At 42.5% G+C, this 21,521-nt stretch overlaps 1 protein-coding gene across 1 annotated transcript in view; it reads right to left on the bottom strand.

Annotated features, from left to right (window-relative positions):
* LOC119902295 overlaps positions 1 to 18,848 on the bottom strand; it is a 91,397-nt gene extending 72,549 nt beyond the window's left edge. The window contains exons 1-8 of the mRNA XM_038718810.1: positions 18,279 to 18,848; positions 16,140 to 16,254; positions 15,915 to 16,052; positions 11,006 to 11,084; positions 10,615 to 10,843; positions 8,626 to 10,429; positions 8,366 to 8,539; positions 7,965 to 8,138 (exon numbers count right to left, since the gene is read on the bottom strand). Coding sequence (XP_038574738.1) covers positions 7,965 to 8,138; positions 8,366 to 8,539; positions 8,626 to 10,429; positions 10,615 to 10,843; positions 11,006 to 11,084; positions 15,915 to 16,052; positions 16,140 to 16,228 — 2,687 coding nt within the window. The 5' untranslated portion in view covers positions 16,229 to 16,254; positions 18,279 to 18,848. The remainder of the gene's footprint in view (positions 1 to 7,964; positions 8,139 to 8,365; positions 8,540 to 8,625; positions 10,430 to 10,614; positions 10,844 to 11,005; positions 11,085 to 15,914; positions 16,053 to 16,139; positions 16,255 to 18,278) is intronic.
* Between the last annotated feature and the right edge of the window lie 2,673 nt (positions 18,849 to 21,521).

Below are 21,521 nucleotides of genomic sequence, written 5' to 3'. Positions count from 1 at the left end.
CACATAAAAGCAGGGTTCCATAAAACTACCAAATATCAGCAGGTGAAATGTAATATTATTTGAGTTTGAAGGCTAATCTAAGGAGATGGGTTTTGATAAGGGATTTGAAAGTGTCAAGGTGCTACGTTCACGGATGTGTATGATGGGTAGGGAACTCCAGAGGGAGGGGGTTGTGATGGTGAAGGTGCTCTGTCAACAAGTCAAGAAGGGAGTATTATAATTGCAGTTAGGATGTACTAGATAGCAGCATTGATAAAAACTTTAAAAGTGTTGTATTAGAGCTGCAAAACAAGAATTCAAAAACTCTGCACCATTTCATAAAGGTGTAGACCACACAAACACTTTAAGGGCAAAACACATTCAATAAATTTAAAGACAGCAGCTTTGTCTCAGGCTGTAATTCACTATATGGCCAAAGTATGTGCACAGCTGACAGTGGAACAGCATGACAGCATGCTCATTAATGTGCTGCTATAACAGCTTCCACTCTTCTGCTTTCAGTCTTTCTAGCAGATGTTGAAACTGCTGCAGGGATTTACTCCCATTCAGACACCAGAGAATCAGTGAGGTCCAAGACTGATGTTGGTGAGCAGGACTGAGATCACAGGTCAGCGTTCCACGATATCCAAAAGGTTGTTGAATGGGGTTCAGGTCTGGGTTCTGACAGACAGTATACAGCCACAAACTTTTGGCCGTATACTGTATCTTCCAGCTGAATCCTGTCAGTAGTCCTGAGCTGAGAAAGACAACAAACGCACTCACAGTAACATTCTGCTTTTATTGGAACAAGAGCCAGAATTCAAAGCAACACATGACAGAAGGTCCAAGTCAACGGCATTTCCACCATTTAATGATCAGAGCTTCCATCTTTAAAGAGGTGATATTATGCTTTTTAGGCTTTTCCCCTCTCCTTTATTGAGTTATAAAGCCCTAAGTCCAGCCCAAAGGAAGTTCCCATCTATGGCGTTTATTTTTAGTCATAAGTTGTGAGTGTGCCCTCCTTGCTTTCCGCCCCCAAATTGTCAAATGTCATGTAGACTCGAGCAAGCAGAAATCCACTGGGCGAGCAAAACACCACTCCGCGCGAGCAGAAGCACACTGTGCAAGCAGAGTTATCCTTTGAGAGCAAACCGGGCGCTCGCTCGCAGAAACCTGTACAATGGTTGTTGAATTTGTGCGCAAGTACTGTATTGTGTGCACGGGAAGGTTAATTTTTGCACGTGTGGAATAACATAATTTGAGTATGTTTTACACGCTCACAACTTATGACTAAATATAAACGCCACACCCATCTCCCACAGAGAGCTCTGCTCTGAACCGCTTGAAAATAGCTCATTTGTAATCCAGCCCTTGACTTCCTTGACTTATGACATCACAATGAAAACGCGTCATAAAGCTTGCCAAGCGGCTAGCAGGTCAGGCACGCCCTCAAAACCAAGCTAGTTTGAGCGGAGGCCCTTTGGCACAACTCGGCTTTGTTTGGTTTTCCATTGTAGAAATGTTGTACCTGTACCTGCTTCCAGGTACTATTTTTCGTATCACCTCACCTCCGTCGAGGGTCCAAGCGAACCGAGGGATATCAAAATGTAACGGGAAAACACGACAGACATTGGTCAGAGAGAATATTCACTATTCACTGCATCATCATTGTGTGCGCCAGACAGAGGCCAGCAACAGAAAGTTTTATATTTTACAGTTTTCGTATGGAATTTCATCACTAAATCCACTTCTGAGAAGCTTTGAGGTGAGAAATCAGCTGTGTAGATTTCCAATATTGACAGTTTTGCGAGAAGTGATGGCGGAACAAAAATGTGCCTGAATATTTTCGGAGTTGAGGAGCTCTGCAAGTGGCTGCGGGGGAAGCCTGCTGTGACCCGCGGGAGGAGCGTGTGAGGCCGGCCAGCCGCCCGCTCACAGAGCCCTCTGCTCCCACCGTCACACAGACCGCTGCAGCAACAACGGCAGAGGAAAACACAGCTGGAAGGTTTTCATACCGCTTATCTGTCTTTACATTCTGAGGAACGTTGAAATGTTTTAACTTAAAAAAGAGAAAGCTGTGTGGATCGCTGGGTTGTGTGTCACACTGCATATTACGTCGCAGCAGTTGTGTTTGGCGTCGCTATGACGACAAGCTACGTACTATCTCTGGTTACTATCTGCAATGGAAAACGAAGCAGGGCCGAGTAGAGTCGAGTCTATCGATTTGCGCTATGGTAGCATTTTTCGGCAAGGCAGCATAGATCGTCAGAACACCGGCAACAGTTCAACGTTCAGTCATAAAAGACGATGCAACTCCGACTCTGTTTGCTTTATTGGTTGTGAATTATATTTAAAATAAACACGGCAATGTGACTTCACAGACTGTTCAAGTGCTAAAGTTAAAGTTACAGCTATAATAATAATGTTACACCCGATGTGAAAGCTACTGAGCAAACGTTCAAATTGTTTGGCCAATTTTTATGTAAAATTGAGTTGAAATATGGTGATTTTTGTAGTGGTTTATGGTAAGATGTGGAACAATGATGTTGTGTGGTTGTGGACTTGTGAGTAACTTCTACCACCTGCTAGGTTACAGTCGCAGTCTGAAGCAGCTTTGATTTGGATCACACTACCTTGTTTCTTATGACCTTGTACAAAGTTCATTGATGAATTTATTACAAGAAGCTGAAAGATTTCTGTGATCCTGTACAGACTCAACTGATCTGTTCTCTACCAGGAGGAGACTCTCCCTCCTACAGAGACACTGAGGAGGTACCTGAACCAGACCAGAGCCCAAATCCAGGATAAAGAGGTTCAGTGAATGTGGTGTTGAAGGTGTGGAGGTGGATCAGTGTGTCAGAGGAGACTCTGTAGAAGGACAGAGAGCCAGCAGGACAGTCCACATACACTGCTACTTTGTCAGAGATATAGGAGGAGGGGGAGAGGGAAGTTCCTATCTTATTGTGCCAGATATAGCAACCACCATCATCAGAACACCTCAGACTCCAAGACTGATCATTCTGTCCAAACCTGCAGTCTTCTCTGTCACTACTCCTTCTGATTCCTCTGTAACTCACTGATATATAAACTCTTCCTCTCCACTCGACCTCCCAGTAACAGCGACCAGTCAGACCATCTCTACACAGCAGCTGAGGCCAGTAGTCAAACCTGTCTGGATGATCAGGATATGACTGAACCTCCTTCACAAGTGTCGCCTTCCTGTTGTTGTCAGACACTTTGATGTATCTGTTTACTGTGTTTGTGTCGAGTGTGAGTTCACAGGAATCTGATGAGAGAACGAGACACAATCCAGCTGCAGTTATTGATCTATCATCTGTTCATTGATTGGCACTTTGAATGAGTGATGTCACAGTCTGAAGATGGTTGAATGTTTTCATGAATCAAATGAAAAACACACTTACACTTCCTCAGCCCTGGTCTCAACCATCGGACTCCAGCAGGCTCCACCCTGAAAGGAGGAGGGGGGTCAGAGCAGCATCAAACATGGACATTACATTCCTCTCATACACATATACACAATATGTGGATCCGGCCTGCTTCTCCCTGCCCCCCATAAAGCTCTTCGCCTATGTCACTCTCCTCGTACACTCAGAGTGACCCACAGGATGTTGGTGTGTGAGAAAGAGGAGGAAAACATCTGATCACACACACAAAACTCTTTCTGATCGAAACCGCATCATTTCATGTGTTGGGATGTTTTGTGCATGTTCATGTTCCTATGGTTTGGAGTTGAAACGTTCTCTATGATGTATATTACAACAATAATAATTACTGTCTGTATCATTTCTGTCTCCACTGTGCTGCACGTCATGTTTGATGGCATCAAAAGCAGAAATAATGACAGTTTGGTGAAAACGACTTTCATATTTATATATGCTATGACTAACATGATATGTCCAAATGTGTGTCCAGGAACATCTGTAAAAAGAGGTTACTGTTGGCATCAGGACTTCCCTTGGTGAGAGATGACACAGTGAGCATTTGTGTAATCTTGTGAGACTTGGTGCAATTCAAACATGGCGGTGTGCAGCTCAACAAACATTTACCAAAAACTAGGTATTAAAACAATGTGAAGCACAGAGACAGGTTGGGTGAGATATCAATGAGCCTATTAAACACACACTAGCTGACATGCAGTAAATATAATGACCAGCAGTCACATTAACCCAGTGCAAGGGGAGATCACAGTCTACTTGTCTGTACTAGGGGCAAGTTTATCCTGCATGCAGGATGAGCTCTAAGCCAGACAATCAGAACGGAACAGAACAGAACAAAACAACAAAAAGAAAACCACCAATAAAGTGACTGACTACCTGCAACCCAAACTAAACAAAACACAACTCTACACAGTTGTTGCATTTATATTTTTTGTACACATGTATGCATCAAAGATAATAGAAAACCTGTTCAAACCCCACCAACTACGCAGCTGATCCCTTCCTGGGTCTCCCCGACGAAGTTAGCCTCCCCTCATGTTACATAAATAAATAAACAAAAACTAAGGACATTTACTCTTTCATTTTAGTTAGTTGTAGTTTGTTCTGCAAACCCATAATACAGTTGTAGTTAGTTATTGTTTTTTTGTAAAGCCTCGTTTTTATTTTTATTTCAGTTAACCACAATGTTTTTTCACATCTAGCTTTCGTTATTTTGTTCGTCTTTGTTAACGATAACAACCTTGGCTTATGCACACAGATTCACCCACACGTACACACTCTCACATATAGACACACACACACACACATACACATTTAGGTTATACCTGGTTGTCACAGGTAGAATAACTCTTGATGCTTTTCATTAAGTTATTTAATTTATTTTGCTTGGCTGTTTCTCCTGTTCATTCTCCCTCTGTTTGGCTGGTTGTCTCTCTATTTTTGTCTGTTTGTTTTTTCTCCACCCCAAGCCCCCCTCCCCGTTATCTTGCAGGGTCTGTTGCTTTCTGCAATTGGTGTTTTCTCCCCCCCCATCCCTGTTCTCTTGCAGGTGTTGTCCTTTCTATGTGTTGTCTGTTTGTGCGGTGTTTGTGCCCCGATCCCCATTTGCCCCCCTGTCCAGCCCGGTGTCAAATCAATACATATTTAAATAAATAATAAAAGGAGTATATTATTATTCTCTTGTTTAAGTAAAATCTGTCTGGCACAACACGGTATCCAGCTCCTCATACCTATACCAGTCTGCTGTGCAGGACAGGTAAAAAATTAAAATGAAAAAATAAGACTTCCCTCTCTGTCCCTTTAACCCAAAACTAGAATTGGTTTGGATGTCCTTTGTTTTTTAACTTGATTACAGTGAGACAACACTGCCATCTACTAACCAATGTTGAGAATTATTTTAGAACATTGCAGCCTAAATTGTTATCATTCATTGCTAGAGTGAAGGTGGTCTGCATTGGCATCATTTAAAGTATTATTTTAGAGTGTAAAGTTAAGATCACAGTGTCAAAACTCTATAGCTATTGTCATCATTTAGAGTGCTATTTTATAGTGTAAAGTTAAGATCACAACGCTGAAACTCCATAGCTCTGAGAGTGTGTGGTCCTCTCTGTGTCTAGCTGCCCGGGTGCAGTAACAGTAGCACATGTGTGTGTCAGCAGGCACGTGTGCTCTGGAAGCAGGATGAGACAGCAAGGCATCATCAAAACCATAGAAAAATGTAGAAGCAGAATTAGTGAAAATTGTGTTACAAAACAGACGTCAATACAGTAAGAATGTCTTGTCTATAGCACACAGCACAGGAAACACCAGCTTATTCCACAAAGTCAGGTATTTGGTTAACATAGCGTGATCAACAGAGGGCATGCCTTGGACACAGAAAGGAGGAGCATTGCAGACAAAAAGTTAGACATCAGTCAAGAAACAGTCATCAGTGATTATCCTTAATTGATAATAATAATCTTTGTTAATCATTCTAATCAGTTTTATTATCATTAATCAGTATGTAATCATTCTTGTATCATCATTTCTTTAGTATTAATCATTAATCATTCTTAATCATTTTTACCTAGATGTGCTTTGGTTTTTCTTATAAGTAGTGAACTGTAGTCATGAACACAGAAACAAGCTCACTGTGGTTAGATCCTTGAGTGGGAGGAATGACTGCAGGAAGTGGCTGCAGATGTTTCGCCTTGTCCAGCTGTCATCTACTGTAGATTATGACCATAGGAGAGGCTGCAGGTGTGAAAGATCTGCTGACACTGTGTCAGTGCATGCTTTGGTCTACTGTTATCTACTGTTATCTACTGTTATCTACTGTTGTTGTGACAACACGAGGAACTGCTGAGGTGTTAATCTGCTAACATTAAGACTACATGCTTAATTACTGATTAAGGGGGTTTGATTGTCAACTTCCAACCTCTGGTTATTATAGCCAGTGTGAGCTTTGAGTGAACTTGCTGAAGGAATTCATGCTTTGCAAAAACACGACAGAGGATGACCAAAAAACTGTCAGATGCTTGGTAAAAACACAACAGACAGATGAAAAGCAGAAAGCAGAAAGCATAACATCAAGAATGCTGTAAGAAACCAAGCATTAATGGGAAATGCTACTTTACTTATGTTATTCTTATATTAACTGTTTAAAAAATACGATTGTGTGTGATATTAAGCATGCATAACCTTTAAAAAACATGGTGAGACTGAAGTTGAAATGTAAATGATGAACTTCTTATCCAGTAGTATAAAGATGTAGAAAGTCTACAATACAGTAATAACTGACAGCTGGGGAACAGTGTTAGTTGGTACAAACAACACAAAAACAGAGGAAAAGAAGTTCATCATGAGAAAGGAGGGCAAACCAGCCCAGAAGAGATGTATATAAGGCTGTCTGCAGACCACAGGATGGACTTCATCCTCCAGCCTGCTGGGATGTTGTACGGGTTTATTTGTCCTGTTTTGGAATAAACTCTTGACCGCCTCCAGAGAAGTTTTTTGACTACTGTGGGGATTATTTTTTGACGAAGTTTTATTAAGTTGGTGAAGGTGGGGACCAGGCTTAACTGGCCCAGCCTGGTCATACATCTGACCCAACACCAACAGACAGAAATCTCTGTAACTACACTGTTAGGAATCGGTATAGAAGTGTAGCTATTACACTGTTTTATATGAGCAACACTGTGTTTTTAAGACTAATACTACTGTAAGTGTGTATAATGTAACTGTAGTGTAAAATGTGTTTGACAGTACAATTAATTTAACCAGCTAACTGAGACTATAACTACTAGTCTCAGGTAGCTAGTTAAATGCTTTGCTGAAATAGCTGTTGGTTACAGTATGTTTCCCTGAATGTTTTCTTAGAATAATAATTATTTAATAATAATTAAATAATCAATATGTAGTTAATAGTTAATTATAATAGTTTTAAGCGAGAAAACCTTCCTCCAAAACCAAAACTCTGCCGCCTTTGGCTAAAGAGTTTACCATCATTTTAGCTTTAGGCTTTCTTCAAGTTTATTTGTGCCTCACCTAAAGTCAGAACATAATTAGTATTTTTCAACCAAGCCTTTATGTTAGGGCTCAAAGTGTGGGTTCTGGCCGTCCAACCACCACAAACTCCTTATTCAGTCTTTTTTGTTAAATATCATATACATATCACCTACACCAAGCTTTACAGTAAAAAACTGGCGCTACATGGCTCGCCCACTGTGTTGAACTATGATGCTAAAAAGATCCTCAGTGCGTTACAAACTGATGCCGAGGGGTCTTGATCGTGTGTCCATATGTGACGAGTCGGGGAGTGAGAATGGGTTTCCAATTCTGATCTGACCAAACTGCATGAATTATTACTAACAGCAATTATCATGGTTGTTCCTGGAGATATTTTCCTTGGAGACCTCCTACACAAATCTTTTTTTTTTGGTTTAACCAGTGTTTCTGTTCTTATCAAAGGAAAAAAGCTTCCTACAAGTGTGATTAACCAAAAAGACCTCTTCTATCAGACTTTAGCTGCAGCAGGCCTCTTCATACCTCAGAGTCTCCAATCTCCAGTGTGGATCCTCCAGTCCAGCAGACAGCAGCTTCACTCCTGAGTCTCCTGGATGATTGTAGCTCAGGTCCAGCTCTCTCAGATGGGAGGGGTTGGAGCACAGAGCTGAGGCCAGAGAAACACAGCCTTCCTCTGTTATCAGACAGCCTGATAGCCTGCAAACACACAAAAAAATCACAATCCATCCAAAAGTTGTTCTTTCAGACTGAATTGTTGGACCAGCTGACAGTTCCACATTACCATCCACAGAGCCACTCTGCTAGCATGGCTAAAATATTACTTTGAACTTTTTATCACTAACAAACAAAAAATATGACTTAAAGAAGAAACATTTTAAACTTTTTAAATGGCCATCAGTTGAATTGGTTTACGGAATCCTGACCTGAGCATTTTCAGTGTACAGTGTGGACTCTTCAGTCCAGCAGACAGCAGCTTCACTCCTGAGTCCTGCAGGTTGTTGTTACTCAGGTCCAGCTCTCTCAGACTAGAGGACTGGGAGCTGAGAACTGAGGACAGAGATTCACAGCTTCTCTCTGAGAGGTTACAGCCACTCAGCCTGGAAAGACAGTAGTAATAACTTTTAAATTTTTGTCTCTTGTTGAAAGATAGCAGAGTTTTGAATGATGAATAAATCCCACTTACAGAGCTTTCTTGGAGGCTTTGACCACTGGCAGCAGCCTCAGAAGAGCCTTCTCTGAAGCAGAGTATTTCTTCAGGTCAAACACATCCAGGACTTTTTCTGATGACAGTAAAATGAAGACCAGAGCTGACCACTGAGCAGGAGAGAGTTTATCTGTGGAGAGTTTTCCTGAACTCAGGGACTGTTGGATCTGATCCACTAGAGAACGATCCTTCAGTTCATTCAGACAGTGGAACAGATTGATGCTTTTCTCCACAGAGGGAGTCTCTTCGATCTTCTTTTTCATGTACTCGACCGTCACCTGATTGGTTTCTGAGCCACTTCCTGTCTCTGTCAGCAGGCCTAGTAAGAGAGTCTGATTGGTCTGCAGTGAAAGTCCCAGGAGGAACCGGAGGAACAAGTCTAGGTGTCCATTTGGACTCTGTAAGGCCTGGTCCACAGCACTCTGGTAGAACTGTGTCACAGAAGATTCATCTTTACTTGTTTCAGACTTCCGGGAGGTTGATTGTTCTTCTGCCAGCAGATCGACACCAGAGTTGATGAAGGTCAGATGGACATGAAGAGCAGCCAGAAACTCCTGAACGCTCAGATGGACGAAGCAGAACACCTTGTCCTGGTACAACCCTCTCTCCTCTTTAAAGATCTGTGTGAACACTCCTGAGTACACTGAGGCTGCTCTGATATCGATGCCACACTCTGTCAGGTCTGATTCATAGAAGATCAGGTTGCCTTTCTGCAGCTGCTCAAAAGCCAGTTTTCCCAGAGACTCAATCATCTTCCTGCTCTCTGGACTCCAGTGTGGATCTGTCTCAGATCCTCCATCATACTTGGTGTTCTTCAGTTTGGACTGAACCACCAGGAAGTGGATGTACATCTCAGTCAGGGTCTTGGGCAGCTCTCCTCCCTCTCTGGTCTTCAACACCTCCTCCAGAACTGTAGCAGTGATCCAGCAGAAGACTGGGATGTGGCACATGATGTGGAGGCTTCGTGATGTCTTGATGTGGGAGATTATGCTGCTAGCCTGCTTCTTATCTCTGGATCTCTTCCTGAAGTACTCCTTCTTCTGTGGGTCAGTGAACCCTCTAACCTCTGTCACCATGTCAACACACCCAGGAGGGATCTGATTGGCTGCTGCAGGTCGTGTGGTTATCCAGAGGCGAGCAGAGGGAAGCAGGTTCCCCCTGATGAGGTTTGTCAGCAGCACATCCACTGAGGTGGACTCTGTAACATCAGTCAGGACCTCATTGTTGTGGAAGTCCAGAGGAAGTCGACACTCATCCAGACCGTCAAAGATGAACACAATCTGGAACTCTTCAAACCTGCAGATTCCTGCTTCTTTGGTTTCAGGAAAGAAGTGATGAACAAGTTCCACCAAGCTGTACTTTTTCTCTTTCAGCACATTCAGCTCTCTGAAAGTGAATGGAAATGTGAACTGTATGTCCTGGTTGGCTTTGTCTTCAGCCCAGTCCAGAGTGAACTTCTGTGTTAAGACTGTTTTCCCAATGCCAGCCACTCCCTTTGTCATCACTGTTCTGATTGGTTCATCTCTTCCAGGTGAGGGTTTAAAGATGTCTTCTTGTCTGATGGTTGTTTCTGGTCTGGCTGGTTTCCTGGATGCTGTTTCAATCTGTCTGACCTCATGTTCATTATTGACCTCTGCAGTCCCTCCCTCTGTGATGTAGAGCTCTGTGTAGATCTGGTTCAGAAGGGTTGGGTTTCCTGCTTTAGCAATCCCCTCAAACACACACTGGAACTTCTCCTTCAGCTTAGATTTAAGTTTACGCTGACAGACTGCAAAAGGAGGTTCTGTATGAGCAAACGAGATAAAAGATAAAATTTTTGTCAACATTTCACCATTTTGTAATAAGGAAAATATGACAATTTAATTCCTTTAAAGAATGCATATGTAACCACGTTTCCCTCCATCTGCTGAGCCATCAGTAAATGTCCCGTTTATCCAGCAGTTTAAATCTTTAGAGAAATCCTCTTACCGCTCTGCAGACGCTCAGCCAGCTCCTCCTGCTTCATTCTCCTCAGGAAGTGCACTGTGATCTTCAGAAATGCCTCTCTGCTGCTCCTCCTCTGCTCTTCCTCCTCACCGTCCAACACCTCCTCATCCTCCCTCTGACTCTCTAAGCATTCTGGGTAATCTGAACTCAGAGCCTTCTGGATCTTCTTCAGCTCGTTCTTCACAAAAGTGACAATGTTGTCCTCCAGCAGCTGGAACAGAATATTATATGAAGGACACAATCAAAGTCAAATCATGGAACCAAACATCAGATCCATGTTGGACAGACTGACAATCCACTGGTCTAAAAAGTGCAGCGTGGAGATTATTGTGAACAGAATAGACGGAAAAGTAGTTGTTGTACATGTACAGACCATAAATATGGAGTCCAGGTGTGTTTGATGCTGCTGGGCAGACTGACCACTAGGAACTTCTGAGCTCTCCTGGTGGACTCTGTGGAGGAATCATGAAGAGTTAGATCACATTATGTCTGTCCACACAGATCCAAAAAAAGGGTAAAGGCCATTTGACCTAAAGTGTTGATTAAAATAATGACTCGGATGGTTTCCCCTGACATTAAAGTGTTGGTCGTACTGCTGATCACGCTGTGAATCAACAGTCCAGTGTATATTTCTGTGCAGCTTTCAGTTTTCTTTTTTTCTTTTACCAGCTTGTTAGGTTTTGTCACTCCTGCTCTTGGAAGTTATCTGGACGCTACCTGTTTGTAGTAATCACTGTATACCTGTAACAGGTGAAATGAGTGAATCATCAGGAAAATAAAGTTTTTATGCTGTTTGTTTTATGCATATACATGTATGTATTTGTTATTTTCTGCTTGTTTGACATACAACAACTAAAACCAACTGATGGGTTTTGCCAGGTTAGTTTGTTTCATTCAAACTGTATTGTGGACCAAACAATGCCTGAAAAGGAGGATGTTGGTCTGCTTTCAGGATCATTCTGGTGAACATCTGTGCTGTTTAAGCTAAACTAACAACCTACTACAGTTAATGTAACCAGATGATTTCTCCTCTTGGTTTTCTTGTAAAAACAAAGTTGGAAGGGAAATAAGAATAAGAATAAGAATAATGGGCATAAACAAAGTAAAACACCAGGGAACATTGTACAATGTACAAGCTAAAAAGAACATTTAAACTACATCACAACCCTAACTACCGTTTGATTTTCATTTATAGGTCAGAGCAACTTCAGAGGGAAAAGCTGTATGGTATAAACGCAGGTTGATCATTCACTGACAAAGTAAAGTTGATACATGTGTCAAGAAGGGGGTATGGTGGGACAGAGAGAGAGATTCTCAAGAGATACTCTAGTTTTTTCCTCTGTTGTGACAAAAGCCTATAAAATGAAACTAACAGAAGTTATTTCCTGAGTGAGTAGCCTGGTGTCATCAAAAGGAACAACACTCCGATTTCTTAAGTCATTTGGCGTGGTATTCCATTTTTTGCATTTCACGTGTAATTTCACGCCGTTTAGACTGCACTGACTTCTATTGTGCAGAAACAGCTGGCTGCTGCTGCTGCATCGCTCTGTATTAGCCGGTAGCTTGACGCAGATGTGTTTTTTTGCCGGTAGATCATGAACTTACTTCTTAAAGCTGGATATTGCTATTTTCTGAGTTTTATTGGCTACATGAAGTGCCAGCCATCGGCACAATTGGTTGCAATTGACTGTCGCTTGGGATTTATTGATGGAATATTGGACTAACTAGTTTTGGACTTAATATTTTTACTGGATTGGATCGTCTGTACCCTTGACAACGTAACAATACCGTTTTTGATGGAATATAATTGATCAGTGGATTAGGCTTCATATGTGATTCGCGTCAATTTGGATTGTACTGGCTGGTCTGACAGAGGCTCTGATTGTACCCGCTGTGGTGATTGTATCTTGGAATGGTTTGCATTGGTCGAATCACGAGGATTTTAGCTTTCAAATGGTGGATCATATGAGTATGAAGTTACCATAGCAGCTGTGTGCACATACCAAAAGCTGCCGCCAGGACCTGACGGACCATGGAATGGAATGTTAAGAGGTTAAATGCCTGTCGCCCTGACATCTGTAGTCATGTCCTTTGAAAGACTGGTGTTGGCCCACCTGAAGGACATTACAGGCCCCTTGCTGGACCCCCTGCAGTTTGCCTACAGGGCTAACAGGTCAGATGCAGTCAACCTTGGTCTGCATCACATCCTGCAACCCCTCGACTCTCCAGGGACATATGCAAGGATCCTGTTTGTGGACTTCCTGTTCGGCGTTAGGCACCATCATTCCGAACATCCTCAGCTCACTGTGCCAACCTCCACCTGTCAGTGCATTACAAACTTCCTGACTGACAGGAGTCAGCAGGTGAGGCTGGGGAACATCACATCCAGAACCATCAGCACTGGCATCCCCCAGGGGTGTGTGCTCTCATCACTGAACTTCTCCCTCTAAAACAACAACTGCACCTTAGGAGACCCATCTGGCAAACTCCTGAAGTTTGCTGACGACATAACGGTCATCGGCCTCATCCGGGACGGTGACGGGTCAGCCTACAGACGGGAGGTTGATCAGCTGGCTCTCTGTTGCGGTCAGAACAACCTGGAGCTTAACACGCTCAAAACTGTGGAGATGATCGTGGACTTCAGGAGGAGCCCCCCCACTTTGCCCCCCTCACCATACTCAACAGCCCTGTGTCTGCTGTGGAATCCTTCAAATTTATGGGTTCCCTGTACATCCCAGGACCTGAAGTGGGAGCCCAACACGGACACCATCATCAAGAAGGCCCAGCAGAGGATGTACTTCCTGCGCCAGCTCAGGAAGCTCAACCTGCCCAAGGAGCTGCTGATCCACTTCTACACAGACATCATCCAGTCTGTTCTCTGCACCTCCATCACTGTCTGGTTTGGATCTGCCACCAAAAAGGACAGGAGCAGACTGCAATGGACAGTCAGGACTGCAGAAAAGATCATCTGTGCCAACCTGCCCTCCATTCAGGATTTAACATTTCAAGTTACGAAACGGGCAGAAACACTGCAGATCCATCTCACCCCGGACACAACCTGTTCCAGCTCCTCCCCTCTGGTAGGCGCTACAGAGCAGTGTACGCCAAAACCAACAGACTCAGGAACAGTTTCTTCCCACAAGCCATCACTCTGATGAACAGCTGACTCTGACTCTCAGTGTCAGGAACCATTGCTGTGCAATAATTCCTGTTTAGTGGCTACCACATGCCATTTCTTAATTCACCGTTCTCCATTTCAGAGCTGTTCTTACTGTTCGTATTGTCATATTGTATATACTGTATACCAAATCTTATTTACATAACACCTGCACATAATATTGATTTATTCCAGCATTTTTTGCACTCATCACACTGTGTACATGTGTACATTTATGTGTATGTACACCTGTTTAACACTTTGCACTTTGCTCATGGCACTATTGAACTACTGTCTCAATCTGTCTGTTCTGCTTATAGTGTGTATATATTCATTATAGTGTTCTCTATACTATAGCCTGTTTTTGATTTTATTACTATATTATTGCAAAAGTACAATGATGGTGCACTTCTACACCGCCATCACCTCCTCCATCACCATCTGGTATGCTGCTGCCACTGCCAGGAACAAGGGCAGGATGCATCATATCATTCACTCTGCAGAGAAGGTGGTTGGCTGCAATCTTCCATCACTTCAGGACCTGTACGCCTCCAGGTCTCTGAGGCGAGCAGGAAAGATCGCAGCTGACTCCTCCCACCCCGGACACAAACTGTTTCAGACTCTCCCCTTGGCAGGAGGCTGCGGTCCATCAGGACCAAAACCTCTTGCCACAAAAACAGCTTCTTCCCGTCTCCAGCTAGCCTCATCAACAAGGCCTCTGCACATATAAATATCACTTCATTTCATGTCATGCATGAACCTGGCACATAGCACATATTTGTTGTTAATTGTTGTTACTCTATATATTTATGTACACAATATTTTCTTCCGTTGCAATACGTCTGCACAACACAAACCGGAGTAATGAGCATGTAAATATCTGCTTCGTTGTTCTTTCTTTGCAAATAGCTGTGTTATTTTTCTCTATTCTTTTATATAGCATCTGTTTATTCCATATTTATATATTTCTACATTTATTTATGTCAACTGTATGTTTGTCTACGTGTAGCACCTTATACCAAAGCAAATTCCTCATATGTGTGATACACTACTTGGCAAAAAAGCTCCTTCTAATTCTGATATACTGCATTTAGCCGAAGTGCTACATCGGCATTAGCTCGCCTGTCAGCTTTTCAGTAACTATCTTTATTATCTGTGTATCTTTCACAGGAGGCTCAGCATTGTGAGCACAGCATAATGTGTTGGATGATAAAAAAATGGTTAGTGAGCTGGACTGAGAATGTTACAGTTAGGCCGCAGTAAGTAACATTACTGTGACATTAGTAGATGGGTCTTCCTCTGTGTTGTTATCGCTGTTTTGACTTATTTGCACATACTCTGGTATATGTGTGTCGCAATGATTGCATCTGCAGATGTTTAAATAAACCTACAGAAAAACATGTGCGTCCCTCAAATGTTTATTTCAACAACAACTGCCATCATAGCGTCATAGTAATGTCTCATTGATAGTCTAATTGTCAGCTACCTTGTTTGCAACTGTTATGACAGCACAGACCAGCTATGCGGGATCCTACACCACGTCTTCAATCTTAGCCTGAGCCAGGAGAACGTTCCATTGCTATGGAAGACATCATGCCTTGTTCCGGAAACCAAAGAAGACGTCTCCATCTGTCCTCAAACATTATAGAGCGGTGGCATTATTATCCCACATAATGAAAGTCCTGGAAAGGCCTCAGGTGACCACCTCCCTACACCCATTGCAGTTTGCTTACTGTGCTGAAGTGGGTGTCGAGGATAGGGGTGTGGAAAATAATTGCATACATTGCAATGCGGATTTGGACGATTCTGAATCGATTAACAAATAATCCATAATCAATTATCTACAGGTTAATTGATAATGTAAAGAAAAGGGAGGAACTCGGAAACGCCGAAGGGCAGCGGAGACGTGTGGTTCTCCCTGTTCGGCACAGACAGACAGCTGTTGAGTGAATGATGATACTTTTACTTGAGTACTTTTTATGGGAGTAGTTGTACTTTTACTTAAGTAAAGATTTTCAGTTCTCTGTTTACCTGCCTGAAATAAACACACAGCTTTAATAAAACTTTTCTGGATAAATAACATTAAACATGAATCAGTCAGAGTTTAATGGGATTAACAGCTGACCTCTCTGCAGCAGACGGTTGTCCTTTAAATTCAATAATAATATCCTTTGACCGGTCACTCTTGAAGGACACACAGCTGGGCTCAGGTCCAGGTCCAGGTCCAGGTCCAGCAGAGTCTGGTCCCTGCTGCTGCTCTGGGCTTCAACACAACACACACAGAGCTTTGAGAGTGAATAATGATGGTGGAGTGATTTGAGTCCTGGACAGTTAGAGATCCTCATCTCACCTCTGAGCTTTGGTCTGGCTGTCATGTTCCCCACACAGAGTGCTTTTAGAGGGAGGGACTCCCTCCTCTCTGTCCTCACACTGACTCATGCTGCTCAACTCACATCCACTTTCACCTGGAGAGGAAACACAAATCATTCATCTGCACATCAACTCAAATCCTCCTTTCCATCATTTCTCCTGGAAAAAGATCAGCTGCTCCTCCACTGATTGGCTGCTAGTTTCTGTTTCATATCAGTGGCAGCTGAATGCAGTCAGACAGCAGCGTGAGGCAGAGGAAGCTGCCATCAGCTGCTGGACTTCTACTATCAGTCCACTAGATGGAGGCATGAAGCTGCAGCCCAGCACACACACCTGCATGGAGGACCAGGAGCAGATTTTCATAATAAGAGAACAGGATGTTTTATTTGGTGGTGTTGATGCTTTCTCACAGTTTAACTCTTGTTGACAGTTTTATAGTTTGTGAACGAGTCCAGAGACAAAAACAAGGCGTCAGACTGGAAACAAGGCAATAGTGGGATTACAACTTTGTGCAGCTGGAAAAAAGCAACTGCGGCCGCCAGACTCGGCCCCTGCAGCCCCCTTGCTCCCGCAAGGTTTTAATGTCAAGTGACATAGTGACGTTTTGCTTAATCTGTCAGACTACCCTTCCACAAGGGACTTCAACACTGCAAGTTCCCATGAATCCATCATGGTGACATACGGGCCTTTCTCATTTCCCAAATTTGTGCCGAGGAAACAGGCATTTAATGAAATGAGATGTCCTCTCGTCCTTATGCTTTTGTCCTCCGCGTAAAGAGCTGGCACGCTGATTGTGCCCGGGGTCAGGGTGCCGTCTGGCCGCAGCGCAGCAGGTGGCGACCGCTGCTACAAGGAGGGCCCCATGTAACGTTAGAGGGAGGCTAAAGTAGTCGGGGGGACCCAGGTAGGGATCGGCTGCGTAGTTGGTGGGATTTGAACATGTTTTCTATTATCTTTACGTGTAGGGTGGCGTGGTAGTGCAGTGGTTAGCGCGGTTGCCTCACAGCAATAAGGTCACAGGTTTGAACCCTAGTGGTCCAGGCCTTTCTGTGTGGCGTTCGTATGTTCTCCCCAGGTACTCGGGCTTCCTCCCACCATCCTCTAAATTATCCTTGGTGTGAGTGTAACTGGTTGTTTGTCTATGTGGTGACCTGTCCAGGCTGCCTTTTGTCAGCTGGGACTGGCTCCAGCCCCCCTGTCTTGGTGGTTTTCTTTTGCTTGTTTTGTTCTGTTCTGATGGTCTGGCTTAGAGCTCATCCTGCCTGTGGGATAAACTTCCAACTCTGGGTTAACGTGTCTGCTGGTCATTATATTTACTGCATGTCAGCTAGTGTGTGTTTTATGGGCTCTGATCTCTCAGCCAGTGTGTCTCTTTGTGCTTCACATTGTTTTACTGCCTCTTTTTGATTAATAAAGGTTTAGATTTTAATATAGCTGCTTTCCAGTCAGACTTGCCTTCAGGGTGCTAGGGACCTGCTGTTTGTGGCTGTGAGCTGTCCCTCACCTCCATTTATTGTATTTCAACTATTTAACCAAGAATGATGATAATGAAATCTGCATTATTTCTAATGATTTTACTTGTATTTTAATGTTTTGTGGAAAAACTAAACTTAAACTAGCAAACCCACGTTAAAAACTAATTCAAACTAAACTGAAAACAAAAAGTCAAGACTAAATAAAATTAAAAACTAATGAAAAATCCTAAACTATAACAACCTTGTTTTCCTCTGAGCCGTCATTTTAAAGCGACGTCAGTTAAAGATGACGTGTTGCACAGCTGCGTCATCTGACCACTGTTTGAGCTGTGATCTCCAAAGGCTGCAGATCAGATCTTCAGAAACACATTATAGCATCTGCAGATTCCTGCAGCCTGATCACTGACTACACAGAAACACAGCCTAACACTATTATTAAAACATGAAACAGGTCAGTGCTGAAAGCTCTGGTTCATATTACAGCCCAATAATCTGACGTCAGCAGCTGTTTGCACTGTTTGTCACGATTATAGCAGCCAGCGCTCCCTGAAATTCTGCAAAATAAAGTGATCAGTGAGCAAAGTGTCTGAAAAGGACCAGAACATGTGGATGTATAATCCAGCAGAAGAGATGATGGAGGCTACCTGCAGAGATTTCTCAGTATATGTGAGTGTTAGCTCCTGCGAGGATCTGCTGGACTCTGGTGGACTCTGGTGGACTCTGCTGGACTCTGCTGGACTCTGCTGGACTCTGGTGTTACCGGCCGAGCCGCAGTTAGTGGCTCAGACAGCGGGAGAGCAGCGGCTCGTCTCCGCCTCCTCCACAGGCCGCTTCAGACATCAGGAAGAGAAGCTGCACGGAAACAACGACTCTGTGTTCAACTCCTGAGGAGAAAGGAGCTCAACAGCTGCTCTTATTCCACCGCTTAGCCCAGATATCCACAACATGGAGGACCCCAGTTAGTTTGTTAAAGTTCAGAGTTACTTTACTAAAACAAGCTAACAGCAGTTAGTTTGAAACATGTCGGTTACATTTACCTCACACGGAGAAAAGAAGCTGCGTCATGAACAAAGTGAAAGTAAAGTGTGAACAGGAAACAAGGGGCGAGCTGCTGCTCACAAGAAATGTTACCATGGTAACTCTTTAAATAACCCCACTGATACCAACAGAGTTCAACACAAACTGGACCCTTAAAGCCCTCAGCCAGTTTTAACTGCCGTTTAGGGTTAATGTTCTTTCTCAAACAGAGAATCCGGAGTGGTTAAAAGCATCAATTACCATGACAACCAGAAACTATTATATATATACATATATTATAATACCAACCAGTGCTATTTTGTCTACAGTTAGAAAAAAAAACATATACTTGATCTTCTGCATGTAAATTTGACTTGTTATGAACTTTACTAAGAAGAGAGATTAAAACTAACGAGTTATTTCTGTTTATGTAGGCTGTAAGAAACACTGTATGTACTACAAACTACTTACATCACACACAATAATTTTTCATCAGCTGTAGCTGTAGATGTTGTGTCCTTATATTACCAAGCTTACCATCCAGCTCACAGGCTGTCTGCTGGGCCACGTTATGAAGTCCTTACCTTTACGTGTTGTATCCTGTCTACACCTTTTATACAGCCTCATTAGGTTGACAATACAGTGAATCACATTTTATGCGGTTGCAATCATATATATATTGAACAGATGCATAGTGCATTAATGGTTAAACATATTTTATATAAAGCTATAAATGTATTCTAATATTTATAAATTGCAATTAACAATAACACAAACAAGAGTGGAACTTTTTAAAACGTGTGGATGCACCAAATGGGTCAAAATGAAACAACATTTTAAACTAGAAAAGACTCATGAGCAAACAAAAGTGCTATTCTCAAGATTTTATTTATAGAAAATATTTTAAATAACATCTACATGAAAATACACACAGACCATTCTTTTAACTGAGCGCATTGACAAAACAAAACACTTTCTTGCAATGTTGAGAACAACAAAAGTCACTCCTCAAGCGTTGGCTGAGACATTTGTCTACCAGATTTCATCTAAATCTCTCTTTTAGAGATATTTACAAATAGGCTACCTAAGTTCTAAGTAATTACATGATAAATTGGTTAGCTCGCTCACAACGATGTTTATGAGTTTGATGCTCTGACTTAACGAGAAATGACAGTGCGCCTGCGCAAGCTTGGAGAATGACGTATGACTTATGGAATCACTATAGTCATACGTCACCACCCCGTTTTAGCAACTAAGCAATTTTTGCAACTTTGAGCACAAAATTAAGCTATTTGGCAAAAAATATTTGGCGATATGTGGGTAATCAATATTGTACGGAAATGACACAGAAAAATATGAAATATCATAGAAATGTCAAAATACAGTGGAGGGGGGATTTAAAGAGACTCACAGAGAAACTAGCATGAATCCTCATATTGATACTGACACTCATACTGATGTGGACTCTGTCACCAATCCTCATCACCTCATCAGTACTGATTAGTACGTAAGAAGTAAGAGTCCTGTTGGCCACACCTCAGTGTAATGTAGTGTTGTAGTGACTCAGAGTGACCACTGGAGGGCAGTAACTCCTCTGCTTCTGCCTCTAGGAGTCCACATCAGTCAGTCCTCATGTTCACATCTCTTTGTGTCTTTCAGAGCACATTTGGAAACTCTGAGCTTCAAACATCCAAAGGAAACAGGAGCGTAGCTCCCACTGAGGACGCTGAAACAAATTTGGAATTTAGATCCCCTTAACATGAGATGGAAAGTAGTATTAATTTGGTTAAGTTGTTTTAACTCAAACTATTAAGTTCATTTAACTTCACTAACTTCAAAAACATTGTTGAAACAAAATGCCTCATACAGGCCCCTGACACAGAGCCAGGGAATATCCAGGTAGGCTATAAACCACACCGCATTTAAATTAATTATTTTAATGGAAATGGAAAAAATACGCCTCAAACATGAAATATTAAATTAGTTGAATATAATATATTAGTGGCATGTTGTCAGGCTCCGGGGCTTTGACTATCTTACACCGACTAACACAACTGAATATCAGTGTCAAAACAGGTTAATATTTTCTGCCAATCAGAACTGCATTCTACATTAACATTTACAATTACTGATTTTAACATTACTTCTCAGTGAACTACGCAGAGGTCTAAGAGCATTTTCTAGTTATAAACATTAACAATAATTTTATGAAAGTGAAAATATTAAACAATATGTTTATTAAGCCTAAACATCCTTTTTTATTTGCCCCAACAGTGTCTGCTTGGAAACATTCTGGCCCTTGAACGAATGTAGTTGAGCTCCTGTAAATTTAAGGTTGGTCACTTTTATTTTGAAAAAAGAATACTGTTACCGGAATATGTACTTCCGGTGGCTAACATGCTAACTTTTCCTTCACGTTACCGTTAGATGCAGCCGGAGTTCAGCAGCAGAGCCTGCATGTGAGGATCAACGTGTTTAAGTGGACTCTGTTTAAACTTTCGGGATGTTTCACCTCAGACTCATCTCCTGTTAGCCAAGAATGCTAAAGGAAGTTAGCTTGTCAGCAGGAAGTAGCCGGAGCCGGAGCTCGGCCTCACAGTGTGTATTTTATCAGAGTGAGCTGCGTGTCTGTAACGGAGTGTGTCTGGAGGAAAAGCTGCTGTAAACATGTCTAAAGTCGAGAACGAGGAGGAACTTTGTGGACAACGCAAACTGCTGGACACAAAGCCTGAAGCAGGTTTGTACACTTTACGGCTGGAACGTCACATTTCTGTAGCTGAGGTCACATTTGAGTTAGATGCAATAAAACTATAATGAAACAGTGATATCATTTTCCTGAAGAACATTGTAACAAATGTTCAATAAATGTT

Source organism: Micropterus salmoides, unplaced genomic scaffold (genome assembly GCF_014851395.1).
Source record: "Micropterus salmoides isolate LMB-PRFRI ecotype aquatic unplaced genomic scaffold, ASM1485139v1 Ms_hic_scaffold_1, whole genome shotgun sequence".
Classification (NCBI taxonomy): Eukaryota; Metazoa; Chordata; class Actinopteri; order Centrarchiformes; family Centrarchidae; genus Micropterus; species Micropterus salmoides.
The sequence above is the reverse complement of the archived record's forward strand: the minus strand, read 5'-3'. Positions and strand labels throughout refer to the sequence as shown.